Source organism: Boleophthalmus pectinirostris, unplaced genomic scaffold, assembly GCF_026225935.1.
Source record: "Boleophthalmus pectinirostris isolate CB_2022bp ecotype Guang Dong unplaced genomic scaffold, ASM2622593v1 HiC_scaffold_10, whole genome shotgun sequence".
NCBI lineage: Eukaryota > Metazoa > Chordata > Actinopteri > Gobiiformes > Gobiidae > Boleophthalmus > Boleophthalmus pectinirostris.
Window position 1 is genome coordinate 5,743,921 of NW_026570971.1, and position 27,284 is coordinate 5,771,204.

The 27,284-nt window shown below is 40.1% G+C and overlaps 1 protein-coding gene across 1 annotated transcript; it reads left to right on the forward strand.

The window, feature by feature from the left end:
* The first annotated feature begins 1,141 nt into the window (after positions 1 to 1,141).
* Positions 1,142 to 21,458, forward strand: bdkrb2 (bradykinin receptor B2). Its single transcript, XM_055157202.1, has 2 exons — positions 1,142 to 1,328; positions 18,177 to 21,458. The coding sequence occupies exons 1-2, from the start codon at positions 1,306 to 1,308 to the stop codon at positions 19,207 to 19,209; spliced, it is 1,056 nt and encodes a 351-aa protein (XP_055013177.1). The 5' UTR covers positions 1,142 to 1,305; the 3' UTR covers positions 19,210 to 21,458.
* Positions 21,459 to 27,284: the final 5,826 nt, after the last annotated feature.

Here is a 27,284-nt window from a genome sequence, read left to right on the forward strand (position 1 = left end):
CTCAATGAACGAGGTTGTTAATAATCGTCGTTGTTAATAACCTGATTCTGCATCATTTTGAGTAAAAAACATCCAATATTACAGATTTTTACTGGGCTGGCACCTTTATGTTTGTACTGAAAGTGATTATTAGGGTGGACATTTCTCTAGCAATAATATTTTTAATATGGTTAAGGAAAGACTGGGCTTTTTATTGTCTTTTAGCAGATAAAAGAGTCTTATGTTCAGATCCTCGTCTTTGCTTCTCTACAGCAAACAACTGCCTATTCGTGGAGACTTGGGCTTAACAGCCAATTTAAAGAGAACAAACAAGAATTTTTAGGATGTGGTTGATACATTCATGCTGTTTTAAAAAGCATGACAATATCAAGTAATCCAAAGTATTCAGATTATGTTACTCACTTTAAGTAATTTAATGGATTATGTTACAAACTACATTTTGGTGTATGTAATCTGTAATCTGTAGGGGAATATATTTTAAAAGTCACCTTCCCAACACTGTGGGGACCTGACCCCTTTGCAGGTTCTGCTCTGCCTTCTACCTGGGGGTGTTGTACCAAATTTTGGGCGCTGGATACAAATCAACAAAATTTGAGGGTGCTTAAAACATGTTGTTAATGAAAATTGGACATTACAGGTTTGTGAGAGACCTTGGGTAAAGAGAAACCCTTTACCCCTCGAGCCCGACACCCCCGCTTCTTCTACCTTTAGTTCAGTAAAGAGTCTCCAAGTGGGCTCATCCAAATGATCCTGTGAGTCACTTCCTGCGTTAACTCATGACTTTGCAAAAACATGTTGGAGTGTGGAGTGTTTTCAGTTTGAGACACGGAACTGAGACAGGTGTGAATGAAACAAACTCCAGGTCTGTTTGTGAAGAGTAAACAACATTATAACACAGATCAGAAAACGGCGTCATGTGGGCCCTTTAAACCGCGATGTAATTGTATAATTTGAGTTCAAGTGAATTAAGAATCTGACAAATATTTGAAATCAGGGTCATGTATGTTTCTGCGATAACGAAAATAAAAGTGACACATGTAAACGCTGTGATGGATCCTGTAACTTTTCTCTGGGTAAATCATCTGAAGGGGAGTAGGCGGATGAGGAGCGAGGACTGTGGTCAGAGCTGACATCACGGTAATTACAGTTTTGACTCTTAAGCACCACCCTGCTGTACGCCGAGCTTCTGTACACAGAGACAGACAGAGACAGAGAGAGAGAGAGTGAGAGCAGGAGGCAGGAGCAGGCAGGGGCAGAAGACAGGGGCAGAGAAGCCGGGTGCGAGTCACACATCTGGAGCCAGACATGAACACGCTACAGCCGACCATGTGAGTACGACACATGCTGCGGACGCTCAAAGAGAAATGAAACGCTCTGTTTGAAATGCAAAGTACAAGAAAGTCCAATTATTCAGCAAAGTTTTCAGTAGTTATAAGTTGTTCTATCTATCTATCTATCTATCTATCTATTTATGTCTATCTATATATATCTATTTCTATCTATCTATATCTGTTTATCTTTGTGTGTATCTACTCGTAGTAAGAAAGTGGGGCAGACTTCTGTCAGTCTGCTCCAGGGCAGCTGTGGCTACAGTAGTACAGGTTGGAGTGAATGAACAATGAAGTGTAAAGTGTTTTGGGCGTCTTGAAAGGCGCGATCTGCTGTAAATATAATGATTAATTCTTTAGTATATCTACCTATCTCTACCTAATCTCTATCTCTCTATCTCTATCTACTTATTTATCTGTCCATCTACCTATCTGTCTTTCTGTTGATCTGTCTATTTATTCATCTGTTGATCTGTCTATTTATTCATCTGTTGATCTGTCTATTTATTTATCTGTCTGTCTGTCTATAGCGATTTATCTTTCTGTCTATCTATGCTTATTTCTCTATCTGTCTATTTGCTATCTGTCTCTATCTATCAATCAGTCGATCTATCTCTCTGTTTACTTTTGTTTTTAGTGCTTTATATATTCTATCACTAGCTCTCTCTAGTCTCTCTTTGTGTGTATCTACTTGTGGTAATTTAAGTGAGGCAGACTTCTGTCTGTAGTGTCTCACCACCACTGAGTATTGAGTGAATGAACAATGAACTGTAAAGAGCTTTGGGCGTCTTGAAAGGCGTTATATAAATGCAATGATTAATTAATTAGTTTATCTACTCATCTCTATCTCTCTGCCTATCTATTTATCTATCTGTCTACCTATACATGACTTTCTATCTGCCTATCTATCTATCTATCTATCTATCTATCTATCTATATCTATCTATCTATCTGCCTATCTATCTAAATATCTATCTATCTATCTATCTATCTATCTATCTATCTATCTATCTATCTATCTATCTAAATATCTATCTATCTATCTATCTATCTATCTATCTATCTATCTATCTATCTATCTATCTATCTATCTATCTATCTATCTATCTATCTATCTATCTATCTATCTATCTATCTAAATATCTGTCTATATCTGTTTATCTTTGTGTGTATCTACTTGTAGTAAGAAAGTGGGGCAGACTTCTGTCAGTCTGTCCCAGGGCAGCTGTGGCTACAGCAGTAGAGTGTGGAGTGAATGAACGATGAAGTGTAAAGAGTTTTGAAAGGCGTTACATAAATGCAATGATTAATTCAGTAGTATATCTACCTATCTCTACCTTTCTATCTATCTACTTATTCATCTATCCGTCTACCTATACCTGTCTTTCTCTTTATCTGTTCATCTGTTTATCCTGTTTATCCTGTTTACCTGTTTATCCTGTTTATCTGTCTATTGGTCAAACTGTTGATCTCTGCCTATCCATCTAATACCTATATATATATATATATATATATATATATATATATATATATATATATATATATATATATATATATATATATATATATATATATATGTGTATGTGTGTGTGTGTGTGTGTGTGTATATATATATGTATATATATGTGTGTGTGTGTATATGTATATGTGTGTGTGTGTCTTCTACCAGAGGCCTGGGAGCCTGAGAGTTCTGCGCTGTATCTTTGCTGTTCCCAGTCCTGCACTTTTCTGGACTGAGATGTTCTGTTGTTTTTCCTGGTATCTGTTGTGTCTCTTCCAGTTTGGGGGTTACAGCCCCGAGTGTCCGATCACCACAGGCTCCACTGATGCCTTCACTTTCCAGGCTCTCTCCAGCTCCTCCTTGAGCCCCTGGTATTTCTCTAGTTTCTCGTGTTCCTTTTTTCTGATATTCCATCTCTTGGTATTGCGATGTCAACCACCACGGCTCTGCTCTGTTTCTTATCCACCACCACTATGTCTGGTTGGTCCATCACCATCCTGTCAGTTTGTATCTGGAAGTCCCACAGGATCTTGGCTCGGTCGTTCTCCACAACCTTTGGAGATGTTTCCCACCTTGACTTTGAGGTCTGCAGCCTGTACTCTGCACAGATGTTTCTGTACACTCTGCCCGCCACTTGGTTCTGTCGCTCCATGTTTGTTTCCCTGCAGCATCTTACACCTGCAGTTCTGTGCTGGACTGTCTCAGGAGCCTCTTTGCACAGTCTACACCGTGGGTTTTGTCTGGTGAGGAAGATCTGGGGCTCTGTTGTTCGGGTGCCCAGGGCCTGGATGAGTCTATCTATCTATCTATCTATCTATCTATCTATCTATCTATCTATTAGGGATGTAATGATAACCAAATCTCTTGGTATGATATTATCACGATATGCATCTCACAGTACAATATTTATTGCTAGAACACTTTTTTGCTTTTAAAATACCCTGGACAAGATTTTGATATGAATTATTACTGTCATAATTCAATTAAAAAACATTTTTTCACGTTGTCTGCACTGAAATGAATCATGGGAGATGTAGTTCCCGATGTTTATAAGTCGTTGCTACTGTAAAACGAGGCATTAAAGCAGAGGAACTTGTAATTCGATGTGTTGCGACAGCCCACGATATTATTGCGAGACTTTTGATGATGCGATATCACGATATTTTCAGTTATTGCTACATCCCTTCATCTATCCGTACCATCTCTCTCTGTCTATCTACTTTTACTTTAAGTACTTTGCAATACCACAGTTTTGATATTCATGATTTGTTACAACTTCACTCAAATCGAAATCCAGATCTAAACTGAACAGTGAAAAATCAAATCAAAACCCTTATTTATTAACTATTTGCTTTGATATAATTGTAAATTCTCATCCAGTATATTTAAAAACCCTTTACAGTGACATGCAGACAGAACACAGTGGACTTATTTTGACCTCAGGAGCTGCTTACAAAAAATATTTATACTGCGACAATACAAAATTTGCTCAAATACATGAAAAAACTCACAACAAACTCATATTTTTCTATTTAAAATTTCACTTACCCACTTTGAAATTTGTTCAGTCTGTATTTTAGCTGTTTATTTCTGCGCCAACCAAAGTCTCAATAACAAATATCTTGAATCTGTCCCAGTATTTTTAGCCGTGTGGAATACTTCGAAGTACTTTCTGGTGTCACCGCAGCATTTGGGGCTGTGGTGCACCTCGGATGGGGGCAAGTGCATTGTCTCTTGTTTATTTGAATGTTTCTCTTGTGGTGCGGTGGTTGAAAAAAATGTTGCCAGATAATTTCGCTCGAGCTGACAACGTTAAAAAATTTGGGTGGTTATGTAAGAAATACTGGCCTCCGAGGTACGGGTGAAAGTGCACATAAGGTTTTCATGTCTTTTTTTTTTAGTTTCTTGATACTTGGGGTAGTTTTGCATCAGTTAAAGTTAATTTTTTTGGTTGGAGGTCAATCACGTGCTTGTTTCTATGGATATATTTACGTTTATTCAATTATAGGTGGTTTTATAGCTCAAAAATTCCTAGAAAAACAAACATTCTGACTGTGAGCGGGGTCGCCTCTCCACAGATCTGACCTGTAACTTGGTCTGGTTTGGTCTTCATGAAAATATAAATGTTTGTTTTGATGGACCCTTCGCCATAAAAGTTGCACGGTGCAGCTTTAAGTGGCAGTTTGTGGTTGAAGTTGTGAAAAGAAAAGTGCAAAAATACAGGAAGTAGTGGTGAAAATTTTTTTTTTTTAATCCAAACATAAGGTATCATTATTTTCAGTCAGTTTGAGTCTGTCATCTTCTTCATCTGCTGCCTGTGTCCAACTAGAAAGTCAAATTATAATCTTGATCAAAAAAGAAAATAAAAACAACAAAAACTGAAAAGTATTTGTAGTAAAATCGTATATAAATATAGTATGTTCTGTAGTAAAAAGAGTAGTAAAACCTGGTGTGTTCACTGACCCAGAGGCAAAATATACATATAAACATACAGATTCTAGTACCACTTTAAAGTTTGTGTAAAATTGTGTAACTTTTCTAGTGGAGGGTCCATCAGATACTTTGTTGTGAGCAGGTGAATCTCTTTTTAGTCCTGCTTTATAAAAAAATATATAACGTAGGCAAGTAACAATAATCGAAATATCGTGATATTGCATCGTCAAAGTTCGCACAATAATATCCATCACAATTTATCGAATCACAAGTCTCTTTGTTTAAATTAAAAGTTATGATGCAGCAACAGCTAAAAAAAAGACAGAGGAACTACATAGACCATGATCCTTTGCTCCATTTCAGTGCAGACGACAAGAAGAAATAACAGTTCTAACACTTTTAAGTCTTAATTCTTTGGATTAAAGGTTGTATAGAGGATTTTTTAAGGGAAGCGAAATACAGCGACAGTCCTTTTTCAAATGTTGTGCATGTGTGACACCACCTTCCTCAGTAGAAACATCTCCTCCCGCCTCTTTACTCTAGAAATCACATTTGTTTACATCCAGTGCATGTTCAGAATTACTGTTGAAGTGACCTGCCTAGAAATATTTTAGCGACCGACGCGTCAGTTTTTAGACCCTTCGGACTTTCTTTTGCGGCGAACTGGTCTTGGATTCTCGTCCGCCATCGCAACAAACTTTGTGCGAATTGCGAGGGAGCTACAGTTTGAAAAAGCCTCTAAGAACCGCCGCATAAACCACATAATCCCCGCGCGCCGACGAGTCACTAACCCTTACACTAAAAATGTAGGGAGTTTGACTGACAACCTAACAGCCAATAGAAAAAGAGGGAGCCTCGTTTTCTATTGGCTGATGTTTATCTGGCCTCACTACGTCCACAACTGATAGATTTTCATTCTTTCTTTTTTTTTTCGGTCACCATAATTAAAAGGCTGCTGCGTCTCTGTAATGGTATTTTAAACTTTCAATGACAATTTAAAAAAAAAATAAAAATCCTCCATACAACCTTTAAGTTTTGTCAATGCATTTTAAGTGGAACAAATTGCATATTAAGTTTTGTACAGCAATAAATATCGTACCGTGAGATGTATATCATGAAAATATCGTATTGAGCGATTTGGATATTGTTGCATCCCTAATCATGAGACTCCCCACCACATCCTGAGCTTTCCCACGATATCACAATAAATATCGTAGCGTGAGGTTTATACCGCGACGATATCGTATCGTGAGACTTGGATATCGTTACACCCCTACTAAAAACTGTGACTTTTGGCAGAAGGTCTCCATGAATGTGTTAAAAAATAACCCATTTCAAGTCTTCCTCAAACAACAAGTCGTATTATCTACTTTTCAGTCAGTTAAAACATGTAATGGAGTAGAAAGTACAAATACCAGCTCTCAAATGTAGTGTAGAAAAAGTACAAAACATCCTCTGTAGTGCTTTAAAGCAGGAGTATTTTACTTTTATGTGGTATTTACTGCTAATAAAAAACATAATTAGAAAACCATGTTATTTTTTAGCCGACTTCACAGCATTAGGATTCGTTCGCTCGACAGTAGGCGGGTATTTTTTATCATTTAACCAATCACTGCTATTTGGCCATGACGTATGTAACGCTCAACGGTGTTCAAGTCATTGCGGCACAACAGCAAACAAAGCAGAGAGTGAACATGTCTGTCAGTGATCATTGTTGTTTCATCAAGGTGAACTTGCTAATTAAAGGTGCAATAAAAAATATGAAGTTTGTATTTGACAAAGGGAATCCAAAGGAGGCTACTTCATAGCAGCATCAAAACACAATCAGCGTTCAGTTCAAATGTATCGGCAGTAGATGATCCTAAAGTGGCCATTACTGACTCGGCTTTTGACCCAAAAGTCAAATTTTTAACACATATGCACTACTGTCTTACTTGCAAATTGTGAGATTTATTAGGACAAACCATGCAACGTTTGTCCTAATAAATCTCACATTTTGCAAGTAAGACAGTGTGTGGGATTTTTCTCTATGTTCTTGAATCCGTGTATCATTCGTTCATTCGTTTTTCAATATAAAACCAAAAATAAGAAAACGAAAAAACAACAGTTTTCTTCGTTATTTGTCTCCAAAACCAAAATGAAAAAACGGATAACGATTCGTTTTTTCAGTTTTCGATTTTGTGTTTAAATGAAGAATGGAAAAAACGGATAACGGTCGTTTCCCGTTTACGTGACTTCAGTGACTGCAGACTGACCAGAGCGGGACTGAGACCGGGACCAGACCAGGACCAGACCGGGACCAGACCGGAGGCTCAGAGCCCACGGCAGGGCCGGAGCTCGAAGCTGAGGCTCGGACCCCGTGGAGGCTCGGAGTCAAAGCTCGGAGTCCGCCCTGGTCCCGGTCTGGTCCCGGTCTGGTCCCGGTCTCAGTCCCGCTCTGGTCCTGGTCTGGTCCCGGTCTCAGTCCCGCTCTGGTCTCGATCTGGTCTCGGACCTGGATCAGTCCTAGTTCAGTACGTACCCGGTGCAAAAGTTCGGTATCGCAGTCACGGAAGTCACGTAAACGGGAAACGGCCGTTATCCGTTTTTTCCATTCTTCATTTAAACACAAAATCGAAAAATGAAAAAACGAATCGTTATCCGTTTTTTCATTTTGGTTTTGGAGACAAATAACGAAGAAAACTGTTGTTTTTTCGTTTTCTTATTTTTAGTTTTATATTGAAAAACGAATGAACGAATGATACACGGATTTTCTTGGACTGCTCCCTCTCCTCCATCGCGCACCCGTCTCACGTAATTTATGTGCGAAGTTCTCATTCTTTTAAAAATATAGACCCACGATCATTGACGTGGACGCCAAAGTACTTGCAGCAGTCCACTACTTTCCACGTCACGGCCCTGGATGGTGACGGGCTCCACTGATGTCCTCTTCCTCCTGAAGTCAATCGCTTCACAGTTCCTTGGTCTTGACCTTTTGATGAGGGAACAACGTTATAACACGGTCGATTGAGCATCACAGCCCCTCTTGAACTTGTCTGCTTTGATACTTCACATCACCCGTAAAGTCGCCTGCGCCCACTTAGAGTCTGATGTTGTTTTATGACGTGCGGTCGGAGGGAGCAGCCGTGACGGAGTTGGCGCAGTCTGCGGTTCGTTAGTCCAGCTCGTTAGCCTGTGTTTGGGTTAGATTAGACCTATTACGGGGGCCATATGGAGATGTGCCGAGCGATTAGTGTCTGAAATGAGATTAGAGGACTTTATTATTCACTTTATGGGGCCATTGTTTAATAAGCGCCGGTCACAGGGTGTAATCAGATACACGGGATTGTTTAAATAGTCCATATGCGTAATAGTGACAGCTGATACTAATCGATGCTAAAACTGGCATCGAAAGGAGATACTCATTTGAGCAGGCAGTAAAAACTAAAAACTCACGTTCACAGGACAGAAATGGACCTTTCGTGAATGTCTTTAGAATGATCTTGAGCTGTATCAGAACAAGTTAGGTTAAGTTAGGTTAGGTTGATCTATTCGTACCCGGTGAAAGGTAAATTTTTTTTCACATTTGAGAGTCTGGTTTCACATTTCACATTTCATTCATCCACATAAAAGCACAATTATAAATAAAGTGTTAGAGTGCTCCGGTGCAGAATGGCTTTCTTCCATAAATAATTAAATTCATCCACCACACTTGGCTAAGATCACAATAAGTATTAATTACCGTATTTTTCGGACTACAAGTCGCACTTTTTTTCATGGTTTGGGTGTTTACTGCGACTTATATATTAAAAATTTCAGACTGAAACCACCAAATGCTCTAGGTCTCAGTTTTCTGCGCATGTCTCCTGCAGAAAGAGCCTCTGTCCTCTTGCGAGTAGTGAAATATGCAGCAGAAAACGGTAATCGAGCAGCAGAAAGAAAGTTTGGAGTGAGCGAGAAACTTGTGAGGATAGAGAACACAGATTTACGGTAACCAGGAGAGTGCACCATGCAACTTTCCTGGAAGTCATTGGATGGATCGACAAAGCCTGGACTTCAGTGACACCCGAAGTTCCGTGGAGTTGTTCAAAAGTGAAACCGAGGATGAAGAATTGAATGGATTTAGTGATTTGGAGTGAGATGGAGAGTTTGTTAAACTTGTTCTGTTCTGTTGTTTATGTTCAGAACTGTTCATATGTGACGTTAACAGTCTGTTGTTCTCTCTTCTATTGTTTTTACGAGAACTTGACTTTCTAGATAAAATGTCGGTTCCTGGTCCCTGATTTTATAAAGTAAATTTGACCCAAAAAGTGAGACTTATACTCCGGAGCGACTTATAGTCAGAAAAATACACAATAATATATAAAAAACACACGATTTCTCCAAGTATAAGAGCACATATTCTGTGCAGAAAGAACAAAAATGTGGCGGTTTGTTGCGGGTGTTCCAATCAGTGGGAGCAGGTAGAGGGTGCGCTTGGAAAAAGGATCAAAACTAAAACACAACGGACTCCAGGCACTGCAAAGAAGTAGAAAAAGTAAAAAATTGCACGAGGCTTAGTAGCAACTAAGCCCTGATGAAGCCCAGTTAAGGTCGAACCATGTTGGCTTTGGTCATTCAGATAAAGACCTTTTAACTACATTTTTCCTTGTGCGATTTTTTACTTTTTCTACTTCTTTGGAGTGTCTGGAGTCTGTTGTGTTTTAGTTTATAAGAGCACATAGTCTAGTACAGGGACATTGCACATATTGTTCTGAAGAAGTAAAATTTTACCTTTGTACATGTATCATTTTCACTTCTAAATTTACATACTAATGAATGGATAATGGTTTATGTTTTATAAGAATCTAACTGTACGTCATTTAAGGCTTCGCCGTGGCACTTAAATATAAATCATTTCTTGTGACCGTTAAAAGTGGCAGCTCTCTGGCATTTTCGTTTTGTAAAGGTAAAAGGGCTGGAGACGCCTGGTCTAGTATAAACGCCCAAGAACCACTGAGGGACTACGCAGATATAAAGCCACATGGGAATAGAAAAGAAATTACTACAATTTAAAGATCCAATATTACGCGAAATTGACTCTTAGGAGCTTTAAGTCATGTCACACTCTGAAAAACAGACCTGGAGTTGTGTTTTGTTTCATTCACACGTTCGAGTAACCCTTTATTATTATTAGTTTGTTTACATCTCCAAAGCTCAGATTACTCAGATGTATCCTTTTCCACCTTCACCAGTTTAAATGACAAATAAGAGTATGAAGAGCCTTAGAAATAGAAGAAATAGCTGTAGTGTAGATATGCTTTTTTTTATTTGGATGTACCTTAAAGGTTGTATGGAGGATTTTTTTTTTTAGTTTCAAATTGTCATTGAAAGTTTAAAATACCATTGCTGAGACGCAGCAATCTTGTAATAATGATGACCAAAAAAAAAAAAAAAAAGAATGAAAATCTATCAACTGTGGACGTAGTGAGGCCAGATAAACATCAGCCAATAGAAAACGAGGCTCCCTCTTTATCTATTGGCTGTTAGGTTGTCAATCAAACTCCCTACATTTTTTGTGTAAGTGGCTCGTCGGCGCTCGGGGATTTCGTGGTTTATGCAGCGGTTCTTAGAGGCTTTTTCAAACTGTAGCTTCCTTGCAATTCGCACAAAGTTTGTTGAGACGGCGGACGAGAATCCAAGACCAGTTCGCCGCAAAAGAAAGTCCGAAGGTTCTAAAAACTGACACGTCGGTCGCTGAAATATTTCTAGGCAGGTCACTTCAACAGTAATTCTGAACATGCACTGGATGTAAACAAATGTGATTTCTAGAGTAAAGAGGCGGGAGGAGATGTTTCTACTGAGGAAGGTGGTGTCACACATGCACAACATTTGAAAAAGAACTGTCGCTGTATTTCACCTCCCTTAAAAAAATCCTCTATACAACCTTTAAATTCCGGACTATAAGCCACTACTTTTTTCGCACACTTTGAACCATGCGACTAATAAATGTGGTTTCAAGTTTTGTTTCTGTAAAACTTTCACAAATGTGCACAAAACTGCATTAAACATCTCAAGATCTGAAAATGCTTGCCCTTTTTTGGTAGACCTCCGAGAAGAACTTTGTATTCTGAGGTGAGGTTTTGAGATTGGAGCGCGGGTAAATCAGTTGGTAAAGAGCTTGTTAGTGATGGGACTTCCGGCTCTTTTATGGGATCCGAATCTTTTGGATCTGTTCTTTTGATATTTATTTATACAACAGAAGAAGCCAACGTGAGAACTCATTTAATCTACAAACTAATCACAAAGAAACGACCGAGGCACAGATTTGTTTAAAATGGTTTAAAGTGAGAGGGCGGGAGTGGGAGTGTGTTTACCTCTTGAAATGCATCATCTAAATAAAACTTTGCACTACAATAATAATTAAAAAACTGTTATTAAGACGCCAAATATGTGTTTTTTTTGGTGCACAAAGCTCTCATTTGTGTTGCCTGCTCTGTTTCTGTGCAGATTCTTGTGTTGGTTCAAGGTTAATCAGTATAAAAATGCATAAAAATGGAAAGAAAATCAATTTAGTTCTGTCAAAAAATGTTGGTGAGTGTATTATAGGTTTTTCTGATTCTTTAATTTTGACTTCATCTGACGAGATAATAACTGCTGTAAATATAAATTATAGTTTTACACCGACCAAGAAGAAATTTGAGAAAAAAATGTAGAAAAATGTGTTGACAATTACAGGTTAAATACTGATGACTCAAACGGAAGAATTTTATCCAAAATGTTTCACAATTTACAGGGAAAAAACACATTTTTCTGATACTTTGAACATGGTGGTTCAGCGGTCACATCCCCCGCCCCATTCACTGGTCAGCTCCCCATGCAGTGTTGGGGAGTAACAGATTACATGTACCAGAGTTACGTAATCAGAGTACAAATTATGAGTAATTGTATTCAGTTACAGTTACTGTTTCAGTGAGTGGTAATTAGATTACAGTTACTTTGTTGAAATAAATGGATTACACGGTGGTATTTTCCTGTTTTCCCTTTTTTTTTTTTTTTATTCCGGTAATTCTACTCATTGCCGGACACTAAACCAGGTCCAAACCAGGTCTAAACCAGGACTAAACTAGGTCTAACCCAAGACTAAACCAGGAACTAAAACCAGGTATAAACCAAGATTAAACCAAGTCTAAACTAGGTCCAAACCAGGTCTAAACCAGGACTAAAACCAGGTCTAAACCAGGAACCAGGTCTAAACCAGGACTAAACCAGGAAACCAGGTCTAAACCAGGACTAAACCAGGACTAAAACCAGGTCTAAACAGGACTAAACCAGAACTAAAACCAAGACTAAAACAGGACTAAACATGACTAAATCCAGGACTAAACCAGGAATAAACCAGGACTAAACCAGGACTAAAACAGGACTAAACCAGGACTAAAACCAGGTCTAAACAGGGCTAAACCAGGACTAAACCAGGAATAAAACCAGGTCTAAACCAGGACTAAACCAGGACTAATCCAGGACTAAACCAGGTCTAAACCAGGACTAAACCAGGACTAAACCAGGTAAACCAGGTAAACCAGGACTAAACCAGGACTAAACCAGGACTAAACCAGGTCTAAACCAGGACTAAACCAGGTCTAAACCAGGACTAAACCAGGACTAAACCAGGACTAAACCAGGACTAAACCAGGACCAGGACTAAACCAGGACTATAAACCAGGACTAAACCAGGACTAAACCAGGACTAAACCAGGAATAAACCAGGTCTAAACCAGGTCTAAACCAGGTCTAAACCAGGTCTAAACCAGGACTGTATTTGGCTCACAGGTTCTTTATTTTTTCATTGACATTGTCTGAGTGAGTGGTTCCTTGACAGTGGAGAAAACATGATAAAAATCTAAACATTTAACGGCCCTGTTTTACTTCTGTGAGCTTTGAATCGTGTTATAATGTTGTTACCTCCTCAAAAACAAACCTGCAGTTGTGTTTTGTTTCATTCACACATGTTTAGTTTATTTAATCCTTTATTATTATTAGTCTGTTTACATCTCCAAAGCTCAAAATGTTCTGTTCCACCTTCTGATGTCATGGAGCAACAGTGTTGGGGAGTAACAGATTACATGTACCGGAGTGACGTAATCAGAGTACAAATGATGAGTAACTGTATTCAGTTACAGTTACTGTTTCAGTGAGTGGTAACTTGGATTACAGTTACTTTGTTGAAATAAATGGATTACAGGGCAGTATTTTCCTGTTTTCACATTTTGGGCTAAACCAGGACTAAACCAGGAATAAACCAGGACTAAACCAGGTCTAAACCAGGTCTAAACCAGGACTAAACCAGGACTAAACCAGGTCTAAACCAGGTCTTAAACCAGGACTAAACCAGGTCTAAACCAGGACTAAACCAGGTCTAAACCAGGTCTAAACCAGGTCTAAACCAGGACTAAACCAGGACTAAACCAGGTCTAAACCAGGACTTAAACCAGGACTAAACCAGGACTAAACCAGGTCTAAACCAGGACTAAACCAGGACTAAACCAGGACTAAACCAGGTCTAAACCAGGACTAAACCAGGTCTAAACCAGGACTAAACCAGGACTAAACTAAACCAGGTAAACCAGGTCTAAACCAGGACTAAACCAGGACTAAACCAGGGGACTAAACCAGGTCTAAACTAGGTCTAAACCAGGACTAAAACCAGGTCTAAACCAGGACTAAACCAGGTCTAAACCAGGTAAACCAGGTCTAAACCAGGACTAAAACCAGGTCTAAACCAGGAAAACCAGGTAAACCAGGACTAAACCAGGTCTAAACCAGGACTTAAACCAGGAATAAACCAGGACTAAACCAGGTCTAAACCAGGACTAAACCAGGTCTAAACCAGGTCTAAACCAGGACTAAACCAGGACTAAACCAGGTCTAAACCAGGTCTAAACCAGGACTAAACCAGGTCTAAACCAGGAAAACCAGGTAAACCAGGTCTAAACCAGGACTAAACCAGGACTAAACCAGGTAAACCAGGACTAAACCAGGATAAACCAGGACTTAAACCAGGACCAGGACTAAACCAGGTCTCCTCTTCTTCTATCAATAATATTTTTAATTTGGTTCAGTAAAGTCTGGGCTTTTTATTTTCTTTTATCAGACAAAACATCTTATGTGAAGATTTCCTCGTCTTTGCTTCTCTACAGCAAATCAAGTAATCCAAAGTATTCAGATTACATTACTCACTTTAAGTAATTTAATGGATTACGTTACAAACTACATTTTGGTGTATGTAATCTGTAATCTGTAGGGGATTACATTTTAAAAGTCACCTTCCCAACACTGTGAAGCAATAATTTTCAGTTTAACAGGCTCCTTTTCCATGCAAGTGTCCAAATGAGTTTAGAAACACAATGAGGCACTTTTCTGTTTCAAATCAAGACCTCAGCCAAAGCCAAAATATTGACGTCTGTATTGGAACTAAAAATCTCTAGACACAAGCATAACGGGTCTTTTTTTAAACGTCAGAATGAAAAAAAGTATTTGGGAAAATCTTAATATTTCTGTAAGAGGAAGTAAAGTGTGTATATTGTGGCTCCGCCGGCCCAGCACTTACCAGACCATTTGTCAACAGTGCGGTTCTTATTATTGACAGAGAATTCCAATGTGAAAATGTGCTTCCGGCGCGGCTCTGGCTGAGAGGAAAACCACAGGCCAGGTTTAGGCTAGAACTGCAGGACTCTCTGTGTTTACTTCGAGTGCACCTATGCCATGGTTAAAGGTCCCTTATTACGCAAAATGGACTCTTGTGAGCTTTAAACCGAGTTATAATGTCATTACCTCTTCAAAAACAGACCTGGAGTTGTGTTTTGTTTCATTCACACGTTTGAGTAACTCTTTATTATTACTCTGTTTTCATCTCCAAACCTCAAACATTATAACACAGATCAGAAAATAGCAAAATATGCGCCGTCCACCCACTTCTCCAGACGTGAAATATAAAAAAAAATAACAAATATTAAAATAGCTCCAACTTAAATGTTAAACCGGAGCTGAAAACAACCTGCACAGGCTCATGGAACCTGCAGGACTGTGACCTGAGACATGAGGGACCAAGACTGAACCAGGACTAAACCAGGTCTAAAAAAAGATCTAAACCAGGACTGAACCAGGACTGAGTGTGGGGATGGACCCGGGTGACTGCAGCTAAGTGAAAACCCGAGCCTGTTCTCTCTCTCAAGTCCAAGATTAGACCTGGTTTAGACCTGGTGTAGTCGTGGTTTAGTCCTGGTTTAACTTAGGTTTAGACCTGGTGTACTCCTGGTTTAGACCTGGTGTAGTCCTGGTTTAGGCCTGGTTTAGTCCTGTTTCAGTCCTGGTTCAGTCCTGGTTTAGTCCTGGTGTAGTCCTGATTTAGTCCTGGTTTAGACCTGGTTTAGTCCTGGTTTAGACCTGGTTTAGACCTGGTTTAGTCCTTGTTTAGTCCTGGTGTAGTCCTGATTTAGTTTTGGTTTAGTCCTGGTTCAGTCCTAGTTTGGTCCTGGTTTAGTCCTGTTGTAGTCTTGGTATAGTCCTGATTTAGTCCTGGTTTAGACCTGGTTTAGTCCTGGTTTAGACCTAGTTTAGTCCTGGTTTAGACCTGGTTTAGTCCTGGTTTAGACCTGGTTTAGACCTGGTTTAGTCCTTGTTTAGTCCTGGTGTAGTCCTGATTTAGTTCTGGTTTAGTCCTGGTTTAGACTTGGTTTAGACCTGGTTTAGTCCTGATTTAGTTCTGGTTTAGTCCTGGTTTAGACTTGGTTTAGTTTTGGTTTAGACCTGGTTTAGTCCTGATTTAGTTCTGGTTTAGTCCTGGTTTAGACCTGGTTTAGTCCTGGTTTAGACCTGGTTTAGACCTGGTTTAGTCCTTGTTTAGTCCTGGTGTAGTCCTGATTTAGTTCTGGTTTAGTCCTGGTTTAGACTTGGTTTAGACCTGGTTTAGTCCTGATTTAGTTCTGGTTCAGTCCTGGTTCAGTCCTAGTTCAGTCCTGGTTTAGTCCTGTTGTAGTCTTGGTGTAGTCCTGGTTCAGTCCTGGTTCAGTCCTGGTTCAGTCCTGGTTCAGTCCTGGTTCAGTCCTGGTTCAGTCCTGGTCAGTTCTGTTCTATCAGTTACTTTTGTCCCAAGCAGAGGTGAGGTGGTTTTGTGTAAACACACTTAACTCTGTGCTGTGGTTTACTGCATGTGTACTTAGCTTGTACAGTTTACTCACTCCATTCAAGTAGCAAACGCGTTGGCTTTTCCACCTCTTTGGTTCGTGTGAGTCGTAGTTTGTGTCTGTTGACAGTTGTAGGCGCTGCTCTGTGACTTTATTTTGAGCTTTAACACAATCCGAGCAGAAAGAGCTGACTTGGAACTACAACAAGTGAGCTGGTTTGTGCTGTTAAACGAGTCCCTCACACACACACTAACAGCTGAACATTCTGCCATAGAGATACATGTAGAACACCCCCAGCGTGACGTCACTGCAAAGTAGGCCTATCATATTATCAGCCGTATTTTTCAGACTACGAGGCGCACTTAAAATCCTTGAATTTTCTCAAAAATCGACAGTGCGCCTTATGTATTAGTTCTAGTTGTGTTTACTGACCTCGAACCGATTTTATGTGGTACGTGGCGCTTAAAAATCTGTCAAAATGTTTTAGTACGACTTCGGTAAACTATGAAGTCGCACCACTTGTTGGAACATTATGGCGACTGCAGTCAGGAGCCTCGCGGAGTCCAACAGAAGCTGAACCGCATCAGCACAAGGAGCGAGATGTTTTTTTTTTTTCAGCGCTTATAGTTTATGCAAATGAGCCATGTGGTTTTAAGTTTTGTTTCTGTAAAAACGTCAAACAAATGTGCGCAAAGCTGCATTAAACACGTTATTACTCAATGTATATTTGAGTCCTCCTCATAGAAAATAAAAAAAAAACTAACTTAAACGATCCACCCACATTCACATTCACATTCATAATCCACATTCACCAAGACAGGGAGGCAACGGCGGGCGAATTACACCACGATCTGCCAATGGATCGTGGACGCCTGGACTAAAGGATCAGTCTCAAGTGTCGTCCGTTTGTTTCTCTCAATGCTCCTTATAATCCAGTGCACTTTATGTATGAAAATAGACGAGAGAATTCGACATTATTGATATTGCGCCTTATAATCCGAAAAATCTGTGTATTGTGATGTCCTCTGAAACCTCTGGACAACATGGCCTTAGTATTATCTGTGGAATAAATGTGAATAATTCATGTGTATAGACAATAACAGGAAGTAACTGACGATTAGGGGAAAATAAATAATTGAGATTGTTCTGACAAGCATTAGGGGGTAAAAGGTGGAGTTTTAGTAGCAAAATTAAGGGGAAAAAATCCAGACGAGGACAAATGCACTAAAATTCCCTTAGGTTTGGAAAAGTTAAAGCCACAGTAATTAACTTTTTAGAGAAATTAAAGCAGGTTTTGTTTTGTTTTTTCCCCATGCACTGAAAAACTTGCTGTGAGTGGGCTCGCATCTCCACAAACCTGACCCTTACTTTCCCTGGAGTAGGGCCTATTTCTTGTATCCATGGAAATGTTACTTCTTTGGCAATAATATATTCTGCAGTTTGGCTTAATACCAATTTATATCACGGAGAATGTTCCAAACAGAAAATGCACACCAAGGTTTTTGTAGAAATGAAAAAATCCATCGCACACTCAGATGTCCAAAACCATTTTTTAAATTTTTAAATAATGTTTCGGCAAAAGAAAAGCCTTCGTCAGATAATTTTTCTTTCTTTAGACCACAGTATGGTTTGGACCAAAGTAGGGTTTTAACTTTCTATTTCCATGAACTCTTACCCTTAAAATAATTGCAGTCTTTGCTATTTTGCTGACTGTGATCGATCATTCTTTGTACAAATAAATAAACGTCGCTCTTTTTCTTTGTTTTTCAGCTTTTCGGCGAATTTCTCTACAGCGGTCTTACCCGACGCCAACAATGATTCCGACTGTCCCGACACCATTTCCTGGGACATCTTCTCCTCCACCCTGCACATCTACATCTTCATCATCTCCGCTTTGGGAATCCTCCTCAACGTCTTCGTCCTTTTGGTCTTCTGCCTCCACAAGAAACCCTGCACCGTCGCCGAGATCTACCTGAGCAACCTGGCCGCCGCCGACCTCGTCCTGGTCTCCTGTCTGCCGTTCTGGGGCGTCAACATCTACAACAACTTCGACTGGCCTTTCGGATTGTTCCTCTGCAAAGTGGTCAACCTCGGGATCAAGATGAACACCTACTGCAGCATCTACTTCTTGGTTCTTGTCAGCATCGACCGCTACATCGCTTTGGTGCACGCGATGTCGCACGGGAGAATGCGCCGACCGAAGTACGCGAAAATCGGTTGCTTGCTGGTTTGGATTTTTGGGCTAGTCTTGGAAAGCCCGATGCTGATATTCCGTAAAGTTGAATACATCGCTGACTACGACGTGACCGCGTGTTTTATAGATTATCCACACGAGAAATTTGCGTTGTTTTGCGACGTCATGCTCACGATTCTTGGCTTCCTTATCCCGATTTCTATCATAGCGTATTGTACCCTGAAGATAATCCAAGCTTTGAGCAACAAGAGTATGGACAGGTTCCACACGGAGCGTACGGAGAAGAAAGCCACCACTCTGATCCTGGCGGTTCTCGGGGCGTTCCTGATCTGCTGGGTGCCCTTCCACTTGATCTCGATCCTCGACGTCCTCTGCAGAGCGAAGGTCATACTAGATTGCTTCACCAGTAACGTCGTGGAGTTCTGCAACCAGATCTTCACCTACTTGGCCTTCTTCAACAGCGTCCTCAACCCCGTCCTGTACGTGCTGGTGGGGAAGAACTTTAGGAAGAAGATGTCGGAGGTGTTCAACCAGTGGGCGATAGTGAGGTCGGTGACGTCGGACTCCACGAGGTCGCACCTGTCGTCCACGCTCAAGACTTCAGTGTGACGAGTAACGAAGGGATAACGTAGAAGACTGAAGCTGCACACTGTCCAACCACGAAGATGCTGGTTATAACGATTGGTTTATGAATGGTTTAAAGAGGGGGTATTATCCTAAGTCGACGTTTTTGGAGCTTTCCTTGCATGTTTGAGTAATCTAGCGATCTCTCCTGGGCCCAATTCGAACCCTACTTAACATTAGCAGTGCAATGATACCAAACATTGCGCTACAACTTCACAAACCTGAAGCAATGTGCAGTAGTTTCATTAGTGGGACGCATTAAGGGCAGTGACAAGAATGAAACAAAAACTGTATTAAATATTATTACCGTATTTTTCAGATAATAAGGCTCACTTAAAATCCTTTAATTTTCCTCAAAAATCGATGCACTTTATGTATTAATTCTGGTTGTGTTTACTAACCGCGAACTGATTTTATGTGGGACATGGCGCTCAAAAATCTGTCAAAATGTTTTAGTATGACTTTGGTAAAACTACGAAGACACACCGCTTGATGGATTGTCGGAGCATCACGGCTGCCATAGTCAGGAGTTTTGCGGTGTCGTGTCCTTTAGTCTGACAGAAGCTGAATCGCATCAGCGCAAAAAGAAAGAGCTGTTTTTTTCAGCGCTTTATCGTTTTATGCAAATGAGCCATGTGGTTTTAAGTTTTGTTTCTGTAAAATGTAAACAAATGTGCGCAAAGCTGCATTAAACACATTATTACTCGATGTATATTTGAGTCATCCTCATAGGAAATAAAAAAACAAACTTAAACAATCCACCCACTTTCACATTCATAATACACATTCACCAAGACAGGGATTTAACGCTGGGCAAATTACACCACGATCTGCCGATCGTGGATCGTCGCCTGGACTAAAATCTGTCTGAAGTGTCGCCCATTTGTTTCACTTAATGCGCCTTATAATCCAGTGTGCCTTATGTATGAAAATAGACAAGCGAATTAAACAATATTGATATTGCACCTTATAGTCTGAAAAATACGGTACATACTTTTTGGCGAATGCTGCATTTTCAAAGTGATAAAAGAAAACGTGTGTAACCTCATTCATCCAGGAGTGGTTCGATGTAGGGAAGGTTTCATTGGTGATCATCTGGACACTGTTTTTGTGATCAAGACATTTCAGCTCCATCCAGAAGAAATTTTACACGATGGTCCTGGATTGAGACACAAGGATTTGACCGAGTCCAACTCCAAAGGAAAGAGTTTTAGAGTGAAACTACTCTAGTATTTTCTGTCTGACCTACAGTAGATTGGTGCTATTCGGAGTGAACACACAGTAGTTGTAGTAGCAAAATACATTTTAACATGTCCTTAAACATATTTACTGTTATAATTATCTGGCCCTAGTTTCAGTCAGCACTGGCATTCTTCTCCGGTGCCTCCCCTCACTGTCCAGTCCTCCCCTCAGTGTTTATGTCACGATGACCTGTGTACATCCGTCTGTATAAAACTCCTTCTTCTACCTTCTCTGTGGCTACGTTCAGACTGCAGCCTGAAGTGACCCAAATCCGATTTTTTGGCTCCTATGTGACCTGTATCTGATCTTTTAATGACAGTCTGAACGACACAGATCCGATTTTTTTCAAATGTGACCCAGGACACTTCAAAATGTGCTCCTAAAACTGATACATATCCGATCTTTTGACATGCGACTTCAGTGTGAACGGCCAAAGCGCATCCATCCACCTACACGTCATCAACAAGACACAAACGTCACTATTCTGCGCTGAAGTCAGTGAAAATTGTTCATGAACTCCGTGTCATTGAAGCGAAGCACATCTCCACTCACCACTCTTGGCTCCGTCTCCACATCCACACGTTCCTTTCAACGGACGTCGCTGCCGCTGCCCCACAAATCACCACGGCCAAAAACCTCGTCCTTCTCCTTCTCAGTCTCCTTAAAACAAGTAAGTTGTTCATGTTCTGGCTCCGGTACGAGAGGAACTTTAGGTGCTCAATGCTCGCCTCCATGTTTGAACAACTTCCGTAAACACAGAGACGCTCGCTGCGGTTGACGTCCTCGTGTCTCCAGTGCACATGCGGGACACTTTCGGGCTGTTTAATGTTCACACTGGAGTCACATACAAGTCACACTTAATTGGAAATGTGAACGACCTCGCAAAAAACATCGGATTTCACGAATAAATCGGAATTGAGCGTTAAGCCCTGCAGTCTGAACGTAGCCTATTTGCTCTTTCTCTTGCGACAGAATAAACCACACAAAGACAATTGTTTGACTCAAGATCTCTATTTCTTTCTCAACCAAATATTTCCGACTGACAAAACAGTGTCCAGACGAAACCTACCATAAAATAATAAAATACAACATGCTGATCTAAATATAGTATGTTTTAACCCGTAGAAGTGTAATACCCCCTCTTAAAAAAAACACAACAAAACAAATATCTTGCCGCATTTCGACACGCTCATAGAAAAGCTACTGGAAATGTTTTTTAAATAATGTAACTGATCTACTAAAGGTGCTCTGGGTAACATTTCTGGAGGCTACTTCCTTGTCTCAGGGAAATGAGATGGAATTTGTGGAGAAATGTTGTGCTTTTCATAGACTGCATATGTAGCTTTACGTTGATCGTGCATACTGTACAACGTGCCCAAAGTGACATATTCATGCAACTAATCCTAACTAATCCTACTCCTCATATCATATATTTATTTTACTGAGTACTGGATGGATGTGTGTTTTTGTCACGATGCGCTTTAGCCGTTGTGGAGTCACATGTTCTGCCTGTGCTGTGTCCTTATACTGGATTCTGTCGTCTACAGCAGGGGTCTCCAATCTTTTTCATCCTCTGAGCTACTTTTGGTAAAATGAAAATGTCAGAGAGCTACTACTTTTAGTGCTTGACAGAAATTTTGCAAATATAAGAGCCATGGTAAGATGAAGATAAGGTACAGTTAGGCGTCTATAAAACATAACGCATTATCCAGTTATCAGTTTGGCATCAAAATTATACATTTACAAAGGAAATAGACATTTGAGTCATTGAGTGCAATATTTACAGTGTTGGGAAGTTACTTTTAAAATGTATTCCCCTACAGATTACAGATTACATACCCCAAAATGTAGTTTGTAACGTAATCCATTAAATTACTTAAAGTGAGTAATGGAATCTCAATACTTTGGATTACTTGATTTGCTGTAGAGAAGCAAAGACGAGGAAATCTTCAACATAAGATGTTTTGTCTGCATAAAAGAAAATGAAAAGTCCAGACTTTACTAAATCAAATTAAAAATATTATTGATAGAAGAGGAGGAGACACAGTCCACACAGCATGATTTAGTCCTGTTAAATCCTGTTTGAGACATAGTTTAGACCTGGTTTTAGTCCTGGTTTTAGTCCTGGTTTTAGTCCTAGTTTAGTCCTGGTTTAGACCTGATTTAGACCTGGTTTAAACCTGGGTTTAGACCTGGTTTAGTCCTAGTTTAGATCTAGTTTAGATGTGGTTTTAGACCTGGTTTAGACCAGATTTAGACCTGGTTTTACACCTGGTTTAGACTTGGTTTGGACCTCGGTTGGACCTGGGTTTAGACCTGGTTTTAGACCTGGCTTGGACCTGGTTTGGACCTGGTTTGGACCTGGGTTTAGACCTGGTTTAGACCTGGTTTAGTGTCCGGCAATTTCTAATTGTCTGGAATTACAAAAAAAAAAAAAAGGGAATAGCCCAAATTGTGAAAACAGGAAAATCCCGCCGTGTAATCCATTTATTTCAACAAAGTAACTGTAATCTAATTACCACTCACTGAAACAGTAACTGTAACTGAATACAGTTACTCATAATTTGTACTCTGATTACGTAACTCTGGTACATGTAATCTGTTACTCCCCAACACTGAATATATATAATTCTGAAATTTCTTGGCGAGCTACTTGGAAGGGGGTGGAGAGCTGCTGGTAGCTCCCGAGTGACAGGTTGGAGACCCCTGGACTATAGAGACTCTGCAGTCACGTGACCGTTTTTGTTTTGGCCGCCGTATTGATGATTCCCGAACGACGGTAGCGAGCATTCTAGTAACATAACTTGTCTGTGGTCGGGTCATAAATTCCCCGATTTATGTTAGTCAGTGTGCGAAATACAATTAACCCATCACACACTCTAAAAAGAACTAAAAAAACAGGGTCAGCTCGAAGTTCCTGATGTTCCTCCAACTGAGAAAGGTTTCTATCTTCCCCGTTAAAACCGCGGGCCGTCCTCATCTCAAGTTATCTCCACGAACTCATGAAACAGCAACATGTAGAACTTTGTACAAACTCACCGTGCAATCAATCAACTGGACAGGGCCTATTCACTTTAGTCTGTCTGTAGGGACTTTTTCTTTTTTCGCATGTGAGTCTCTATCGCTCAACAATTCGGAGATGGGGACCCCCGAATATTGACGGGTTTTTCGCAGGTCCACATGTCTCGTCTGTCAGCTTCGACCGGGATCCGATACAACTGAACCTGTGTCTTTATCTCTCTGCTGATTACAACGAAATTTGCGAAAGGAACGACTCGAAAATGTGGTGATCTATTGGTGAAGTGGACCGGGACAAGACCGTGACGTCACATGCAGGGTCTCTATATTTTCAACATATCAAACTCAGTGTAAATACGTCCGTGTAAATGGTACTTTTATGTATTTATTTGTCTTGTACATATGTATACATGTTATCTATCTGTTGATATCATTTTGTTTACCTCATAACTGCTGATTAAAGAGACTTACAACTGGTGGTGTTTGTTCTGAATGAATGTGTTAAAGGAAGCTGTTGTTGTTGCAGGTGATGGGGCCGGTGTTTCCTTGTTGTCAGTAAATGGAAAGGCCATGCTCGAGGTCTGCATGGGATGGAATTTTCAGTCCCGCTCCAACCTACGCCCACAAAGAATTGTAATTTTCAATCCCGCTCCCGTAAAATCCCGCAAGATGAGGATGTTTGATTTCTTAAGCTCCATCAAACACGGAAAAGTGGAAAAGAATTATCTAAAATGTGCATGAGATTAGACCACATCCACAAGTTTAGGCTGCTTAAAATGTTTTTATTAATGCCAAATAAAAAAATCCAGCACAAATTATGTATGATAGACAAACATTAATCATTTGTACATTTTAGTTTACAGTCACATTTAGTTTGCGGGACTGCAGTTTATCATCACCGCATTGTGCAGTCCTGCTCCTGCCCGCTCCTGCAATGAGCTTTCAAGCGCAGAGCTGCCGCCTGTGAAAGCTCAGAACCTTCAGAATTCACTCACTGAGCTGCAGAGGCCGCACAGCACAGCTTTTAACCCTGTTCTAGTTTTTCCCCTTCTCATTTCTCCTCTTTAAGTTGTATTTGGAGTGATTTGTACATCTTTCATTCTTCAGTTGTCGTTTAAGATCAACATTTAACGATTTAAAATGTCCAGATTCTAACATAATGTTCTAACTACAGAGGAGACACAAGTGCAGTAGTTCAAATGTTTTGTCTCTGAACAGATGTGTGTGTTTCCTCGTGTTGACTGGAGCCCGGGCGTGTGGTGCAGAGAGGCGTGTCCTGGCACACAGACTGGTGCTGCTTGACTCATTGTCTAAAGCTAAAAACAGGACAAAGATTTTCCAGGAGACACATGAGTGCTCCGTCTGCTCTGACAGCGCACAGCGGCGGGCACGGGCTGGTTTATGAGCGCGGTGTCTCAGAGGGACTGTGGGCGCCACGGCCCAGAACACAGGCTCCACGGGCAGAGCCAAACCAGAAACCACCACGGGCAGCTCGACCGTAACTGCCTATGCCAGGAATCCACTGTGGAAATACATAAACAAATAGAAATATTCCAAAATTATAACTCAAAAATGATTGTGTCTCTTGGCAAAATATTATTGAGAAACTTTTTAGTAGGTTGGGCGGGTGGTTGGAGCAGAATGGTGGCCAACTGTCACGAGTAGAAAAGTACTTTGGGAAACTACTACTCGAGTAAGAGTAAGTGTGACAGAAGCCGTCAGGATGTAATCTTGGATTTGTAATTTGAATTTACTGTAATTGGAAGGACAAAACAATCATGCTCAAACAATAGTATTTTCAAAAGATAGATCACAAGAATTACAAAAAAAATGTATTTGACAGAGCAAAGGAAACACAAATGTTGAAATGCGATCAACATAAAACTTTTGTGGACTTAATCACAATCAGTGTTGGTCGTAATATAATTACTGATTATGGATTACTCCTTCAAAAAGTAACCTAATTATTACTCTAATTTAATCTAACTTCATTTCAAAAGTAATCACTCTGATTTCAAAGTGCTTCTATTTTAAAAGAAGCACAGAACCATTCTGCAGTAAGAACTTGGTTGTAAAGTGCAGTTCTTGCAGAGGTTTGGTTTGCAGTTTTCCTGCTTCCACCACATCAGTGACAACAGACCACAGTTTTCTTCCACTCATCCGACGAAGGCCGAGTCATGTGTATTTACAACGAGAGAAAGCACTTTTCTCCCGAGCTGCATTTGTTTTACTTCTGCTGCTGGATGTTTGGCTGCACGTCTCAGACAAACGGCGTCACTGTAGTAGGGATTTATTTAGAAAAAAATAAAATGATGAATTACTCTGTGAAAAAAACATAGCACAAGTAAGAGTAATGCCTATAGTTACTCCACTGAGTAACTATAATCTGATTACCAGTTTGTAAATATAACAGGTTAGATTACTGCGTTATCTTATTAAGTAATCTGATTACAGTAAAGTGCAATTACAGCAAACTGCAATTTAGTATCCTAGTTACTACTACTGAGAGAGTAGCCAAAACTTTTATAGTAAGAGTACTGCTTTATCTGAAAACTACTCTGAGAAGCAGGAGTAGTTTCTCAAGTAAATGTAACTGAAAAAATGTAAGTACTTCTACTACAGCCCTGAGCATACACAAGAGTAATAAGTACCAGTGAGTATAAGTATCCCAGTTTCCTACCTTTTCATTGGTTTAGTTTTATGACATTTAAACTAGGGGTGTCAAATTATCGCGTTAATTGCGATTAATTAATTACAGTCATATTTAGCGCGTTATGTTAATCTCATTTTTAATCTCTAACTTTACTGTTTCTGTATGCGAGTTGCTTTATTATAAAATCTGTTTTTATGTGTTGTTGGGACAACAACAACACACACAAAAAAAACACATTTATACATTTTTTTAATTTCGGTAATTCCATTCATTGCCGGAAACCCACACAAAACGCGCGCAGTAAGAGCGATGTGAACGTCATGTTAACGTTGGCGGCGTCAGTCACACAATGGACGAGGTGGAAGAGCCAGTAGAACAGAGCAGCAGTGCACAGGTAAAAACACATTCGTGTCTTGGAAATTCTTCTCCCGACGTGAAATATAAAAGAAAATAACAAATATAATATCGCCTACAACTTAAATGTCACTGGTGAAAACAACCTGCATAGGCTCATGATGTCTGCACTACTGTCCTATACACAAACACACACAAACACACACAAACACACACAAACACAAACACACACCTTCATCATCGTCATTAACCTGAGAACACGTGGACCACGTTTCCTTCCGTAGTTACTGCGTGGACACTGACCTGCTCCCGTGAGCCGCGTGTGGATCGTGTTTTCTCACGTTCGCTGCGTAAACCGCGCTTCCTCCTGTGCCTCTAAACCAGAACTAACACCAAGACTAAAACCAGGACTTATCCAGTCCAGGACTAAACCAGGTCTAAACCAGGACTAAACCAGGACTAAACCAGAACTAAAACCAGAACTAAAACCAGAACTAAAACCAGGTCTAAACCAGGACTAAACCAGGACTAAAACCAGAACTAAAACCAGAACTAAAACCAGGTCTAAACCAGGACTAAACCAGGACTAAACCAGAACTAAAACCAGAACTAAAACCAGGATTAACCCATTCCAGGACTAAACTAGGACTAAAGTAGGACTAAAGCAGGTCTAAACCAGGACTAAAACCGGTGATCTCATATATAAAGCATTTCTCTATCAATAATATTTTTAATATGGTTAAGGAAAGACTGGACTTTTTATTGTCTTTAAGTAGACAAAAGTTATAATGTT

Excerpts from the sequence above, each read along its gene's own strand:
- bdkrb2 (XM_055157202.1), top strand. The coding sequence starts at position 1,306 with ATGAACACGCTACAGCCGACCAT. Across the intron at positions 1,329-18,176 it reads AACACGCTACAGCCGACCAT|CTTTTCGGCGAATTTCTCTA; the intron begins GTGAGTACGACA and ends TTTGTTTTTCAG.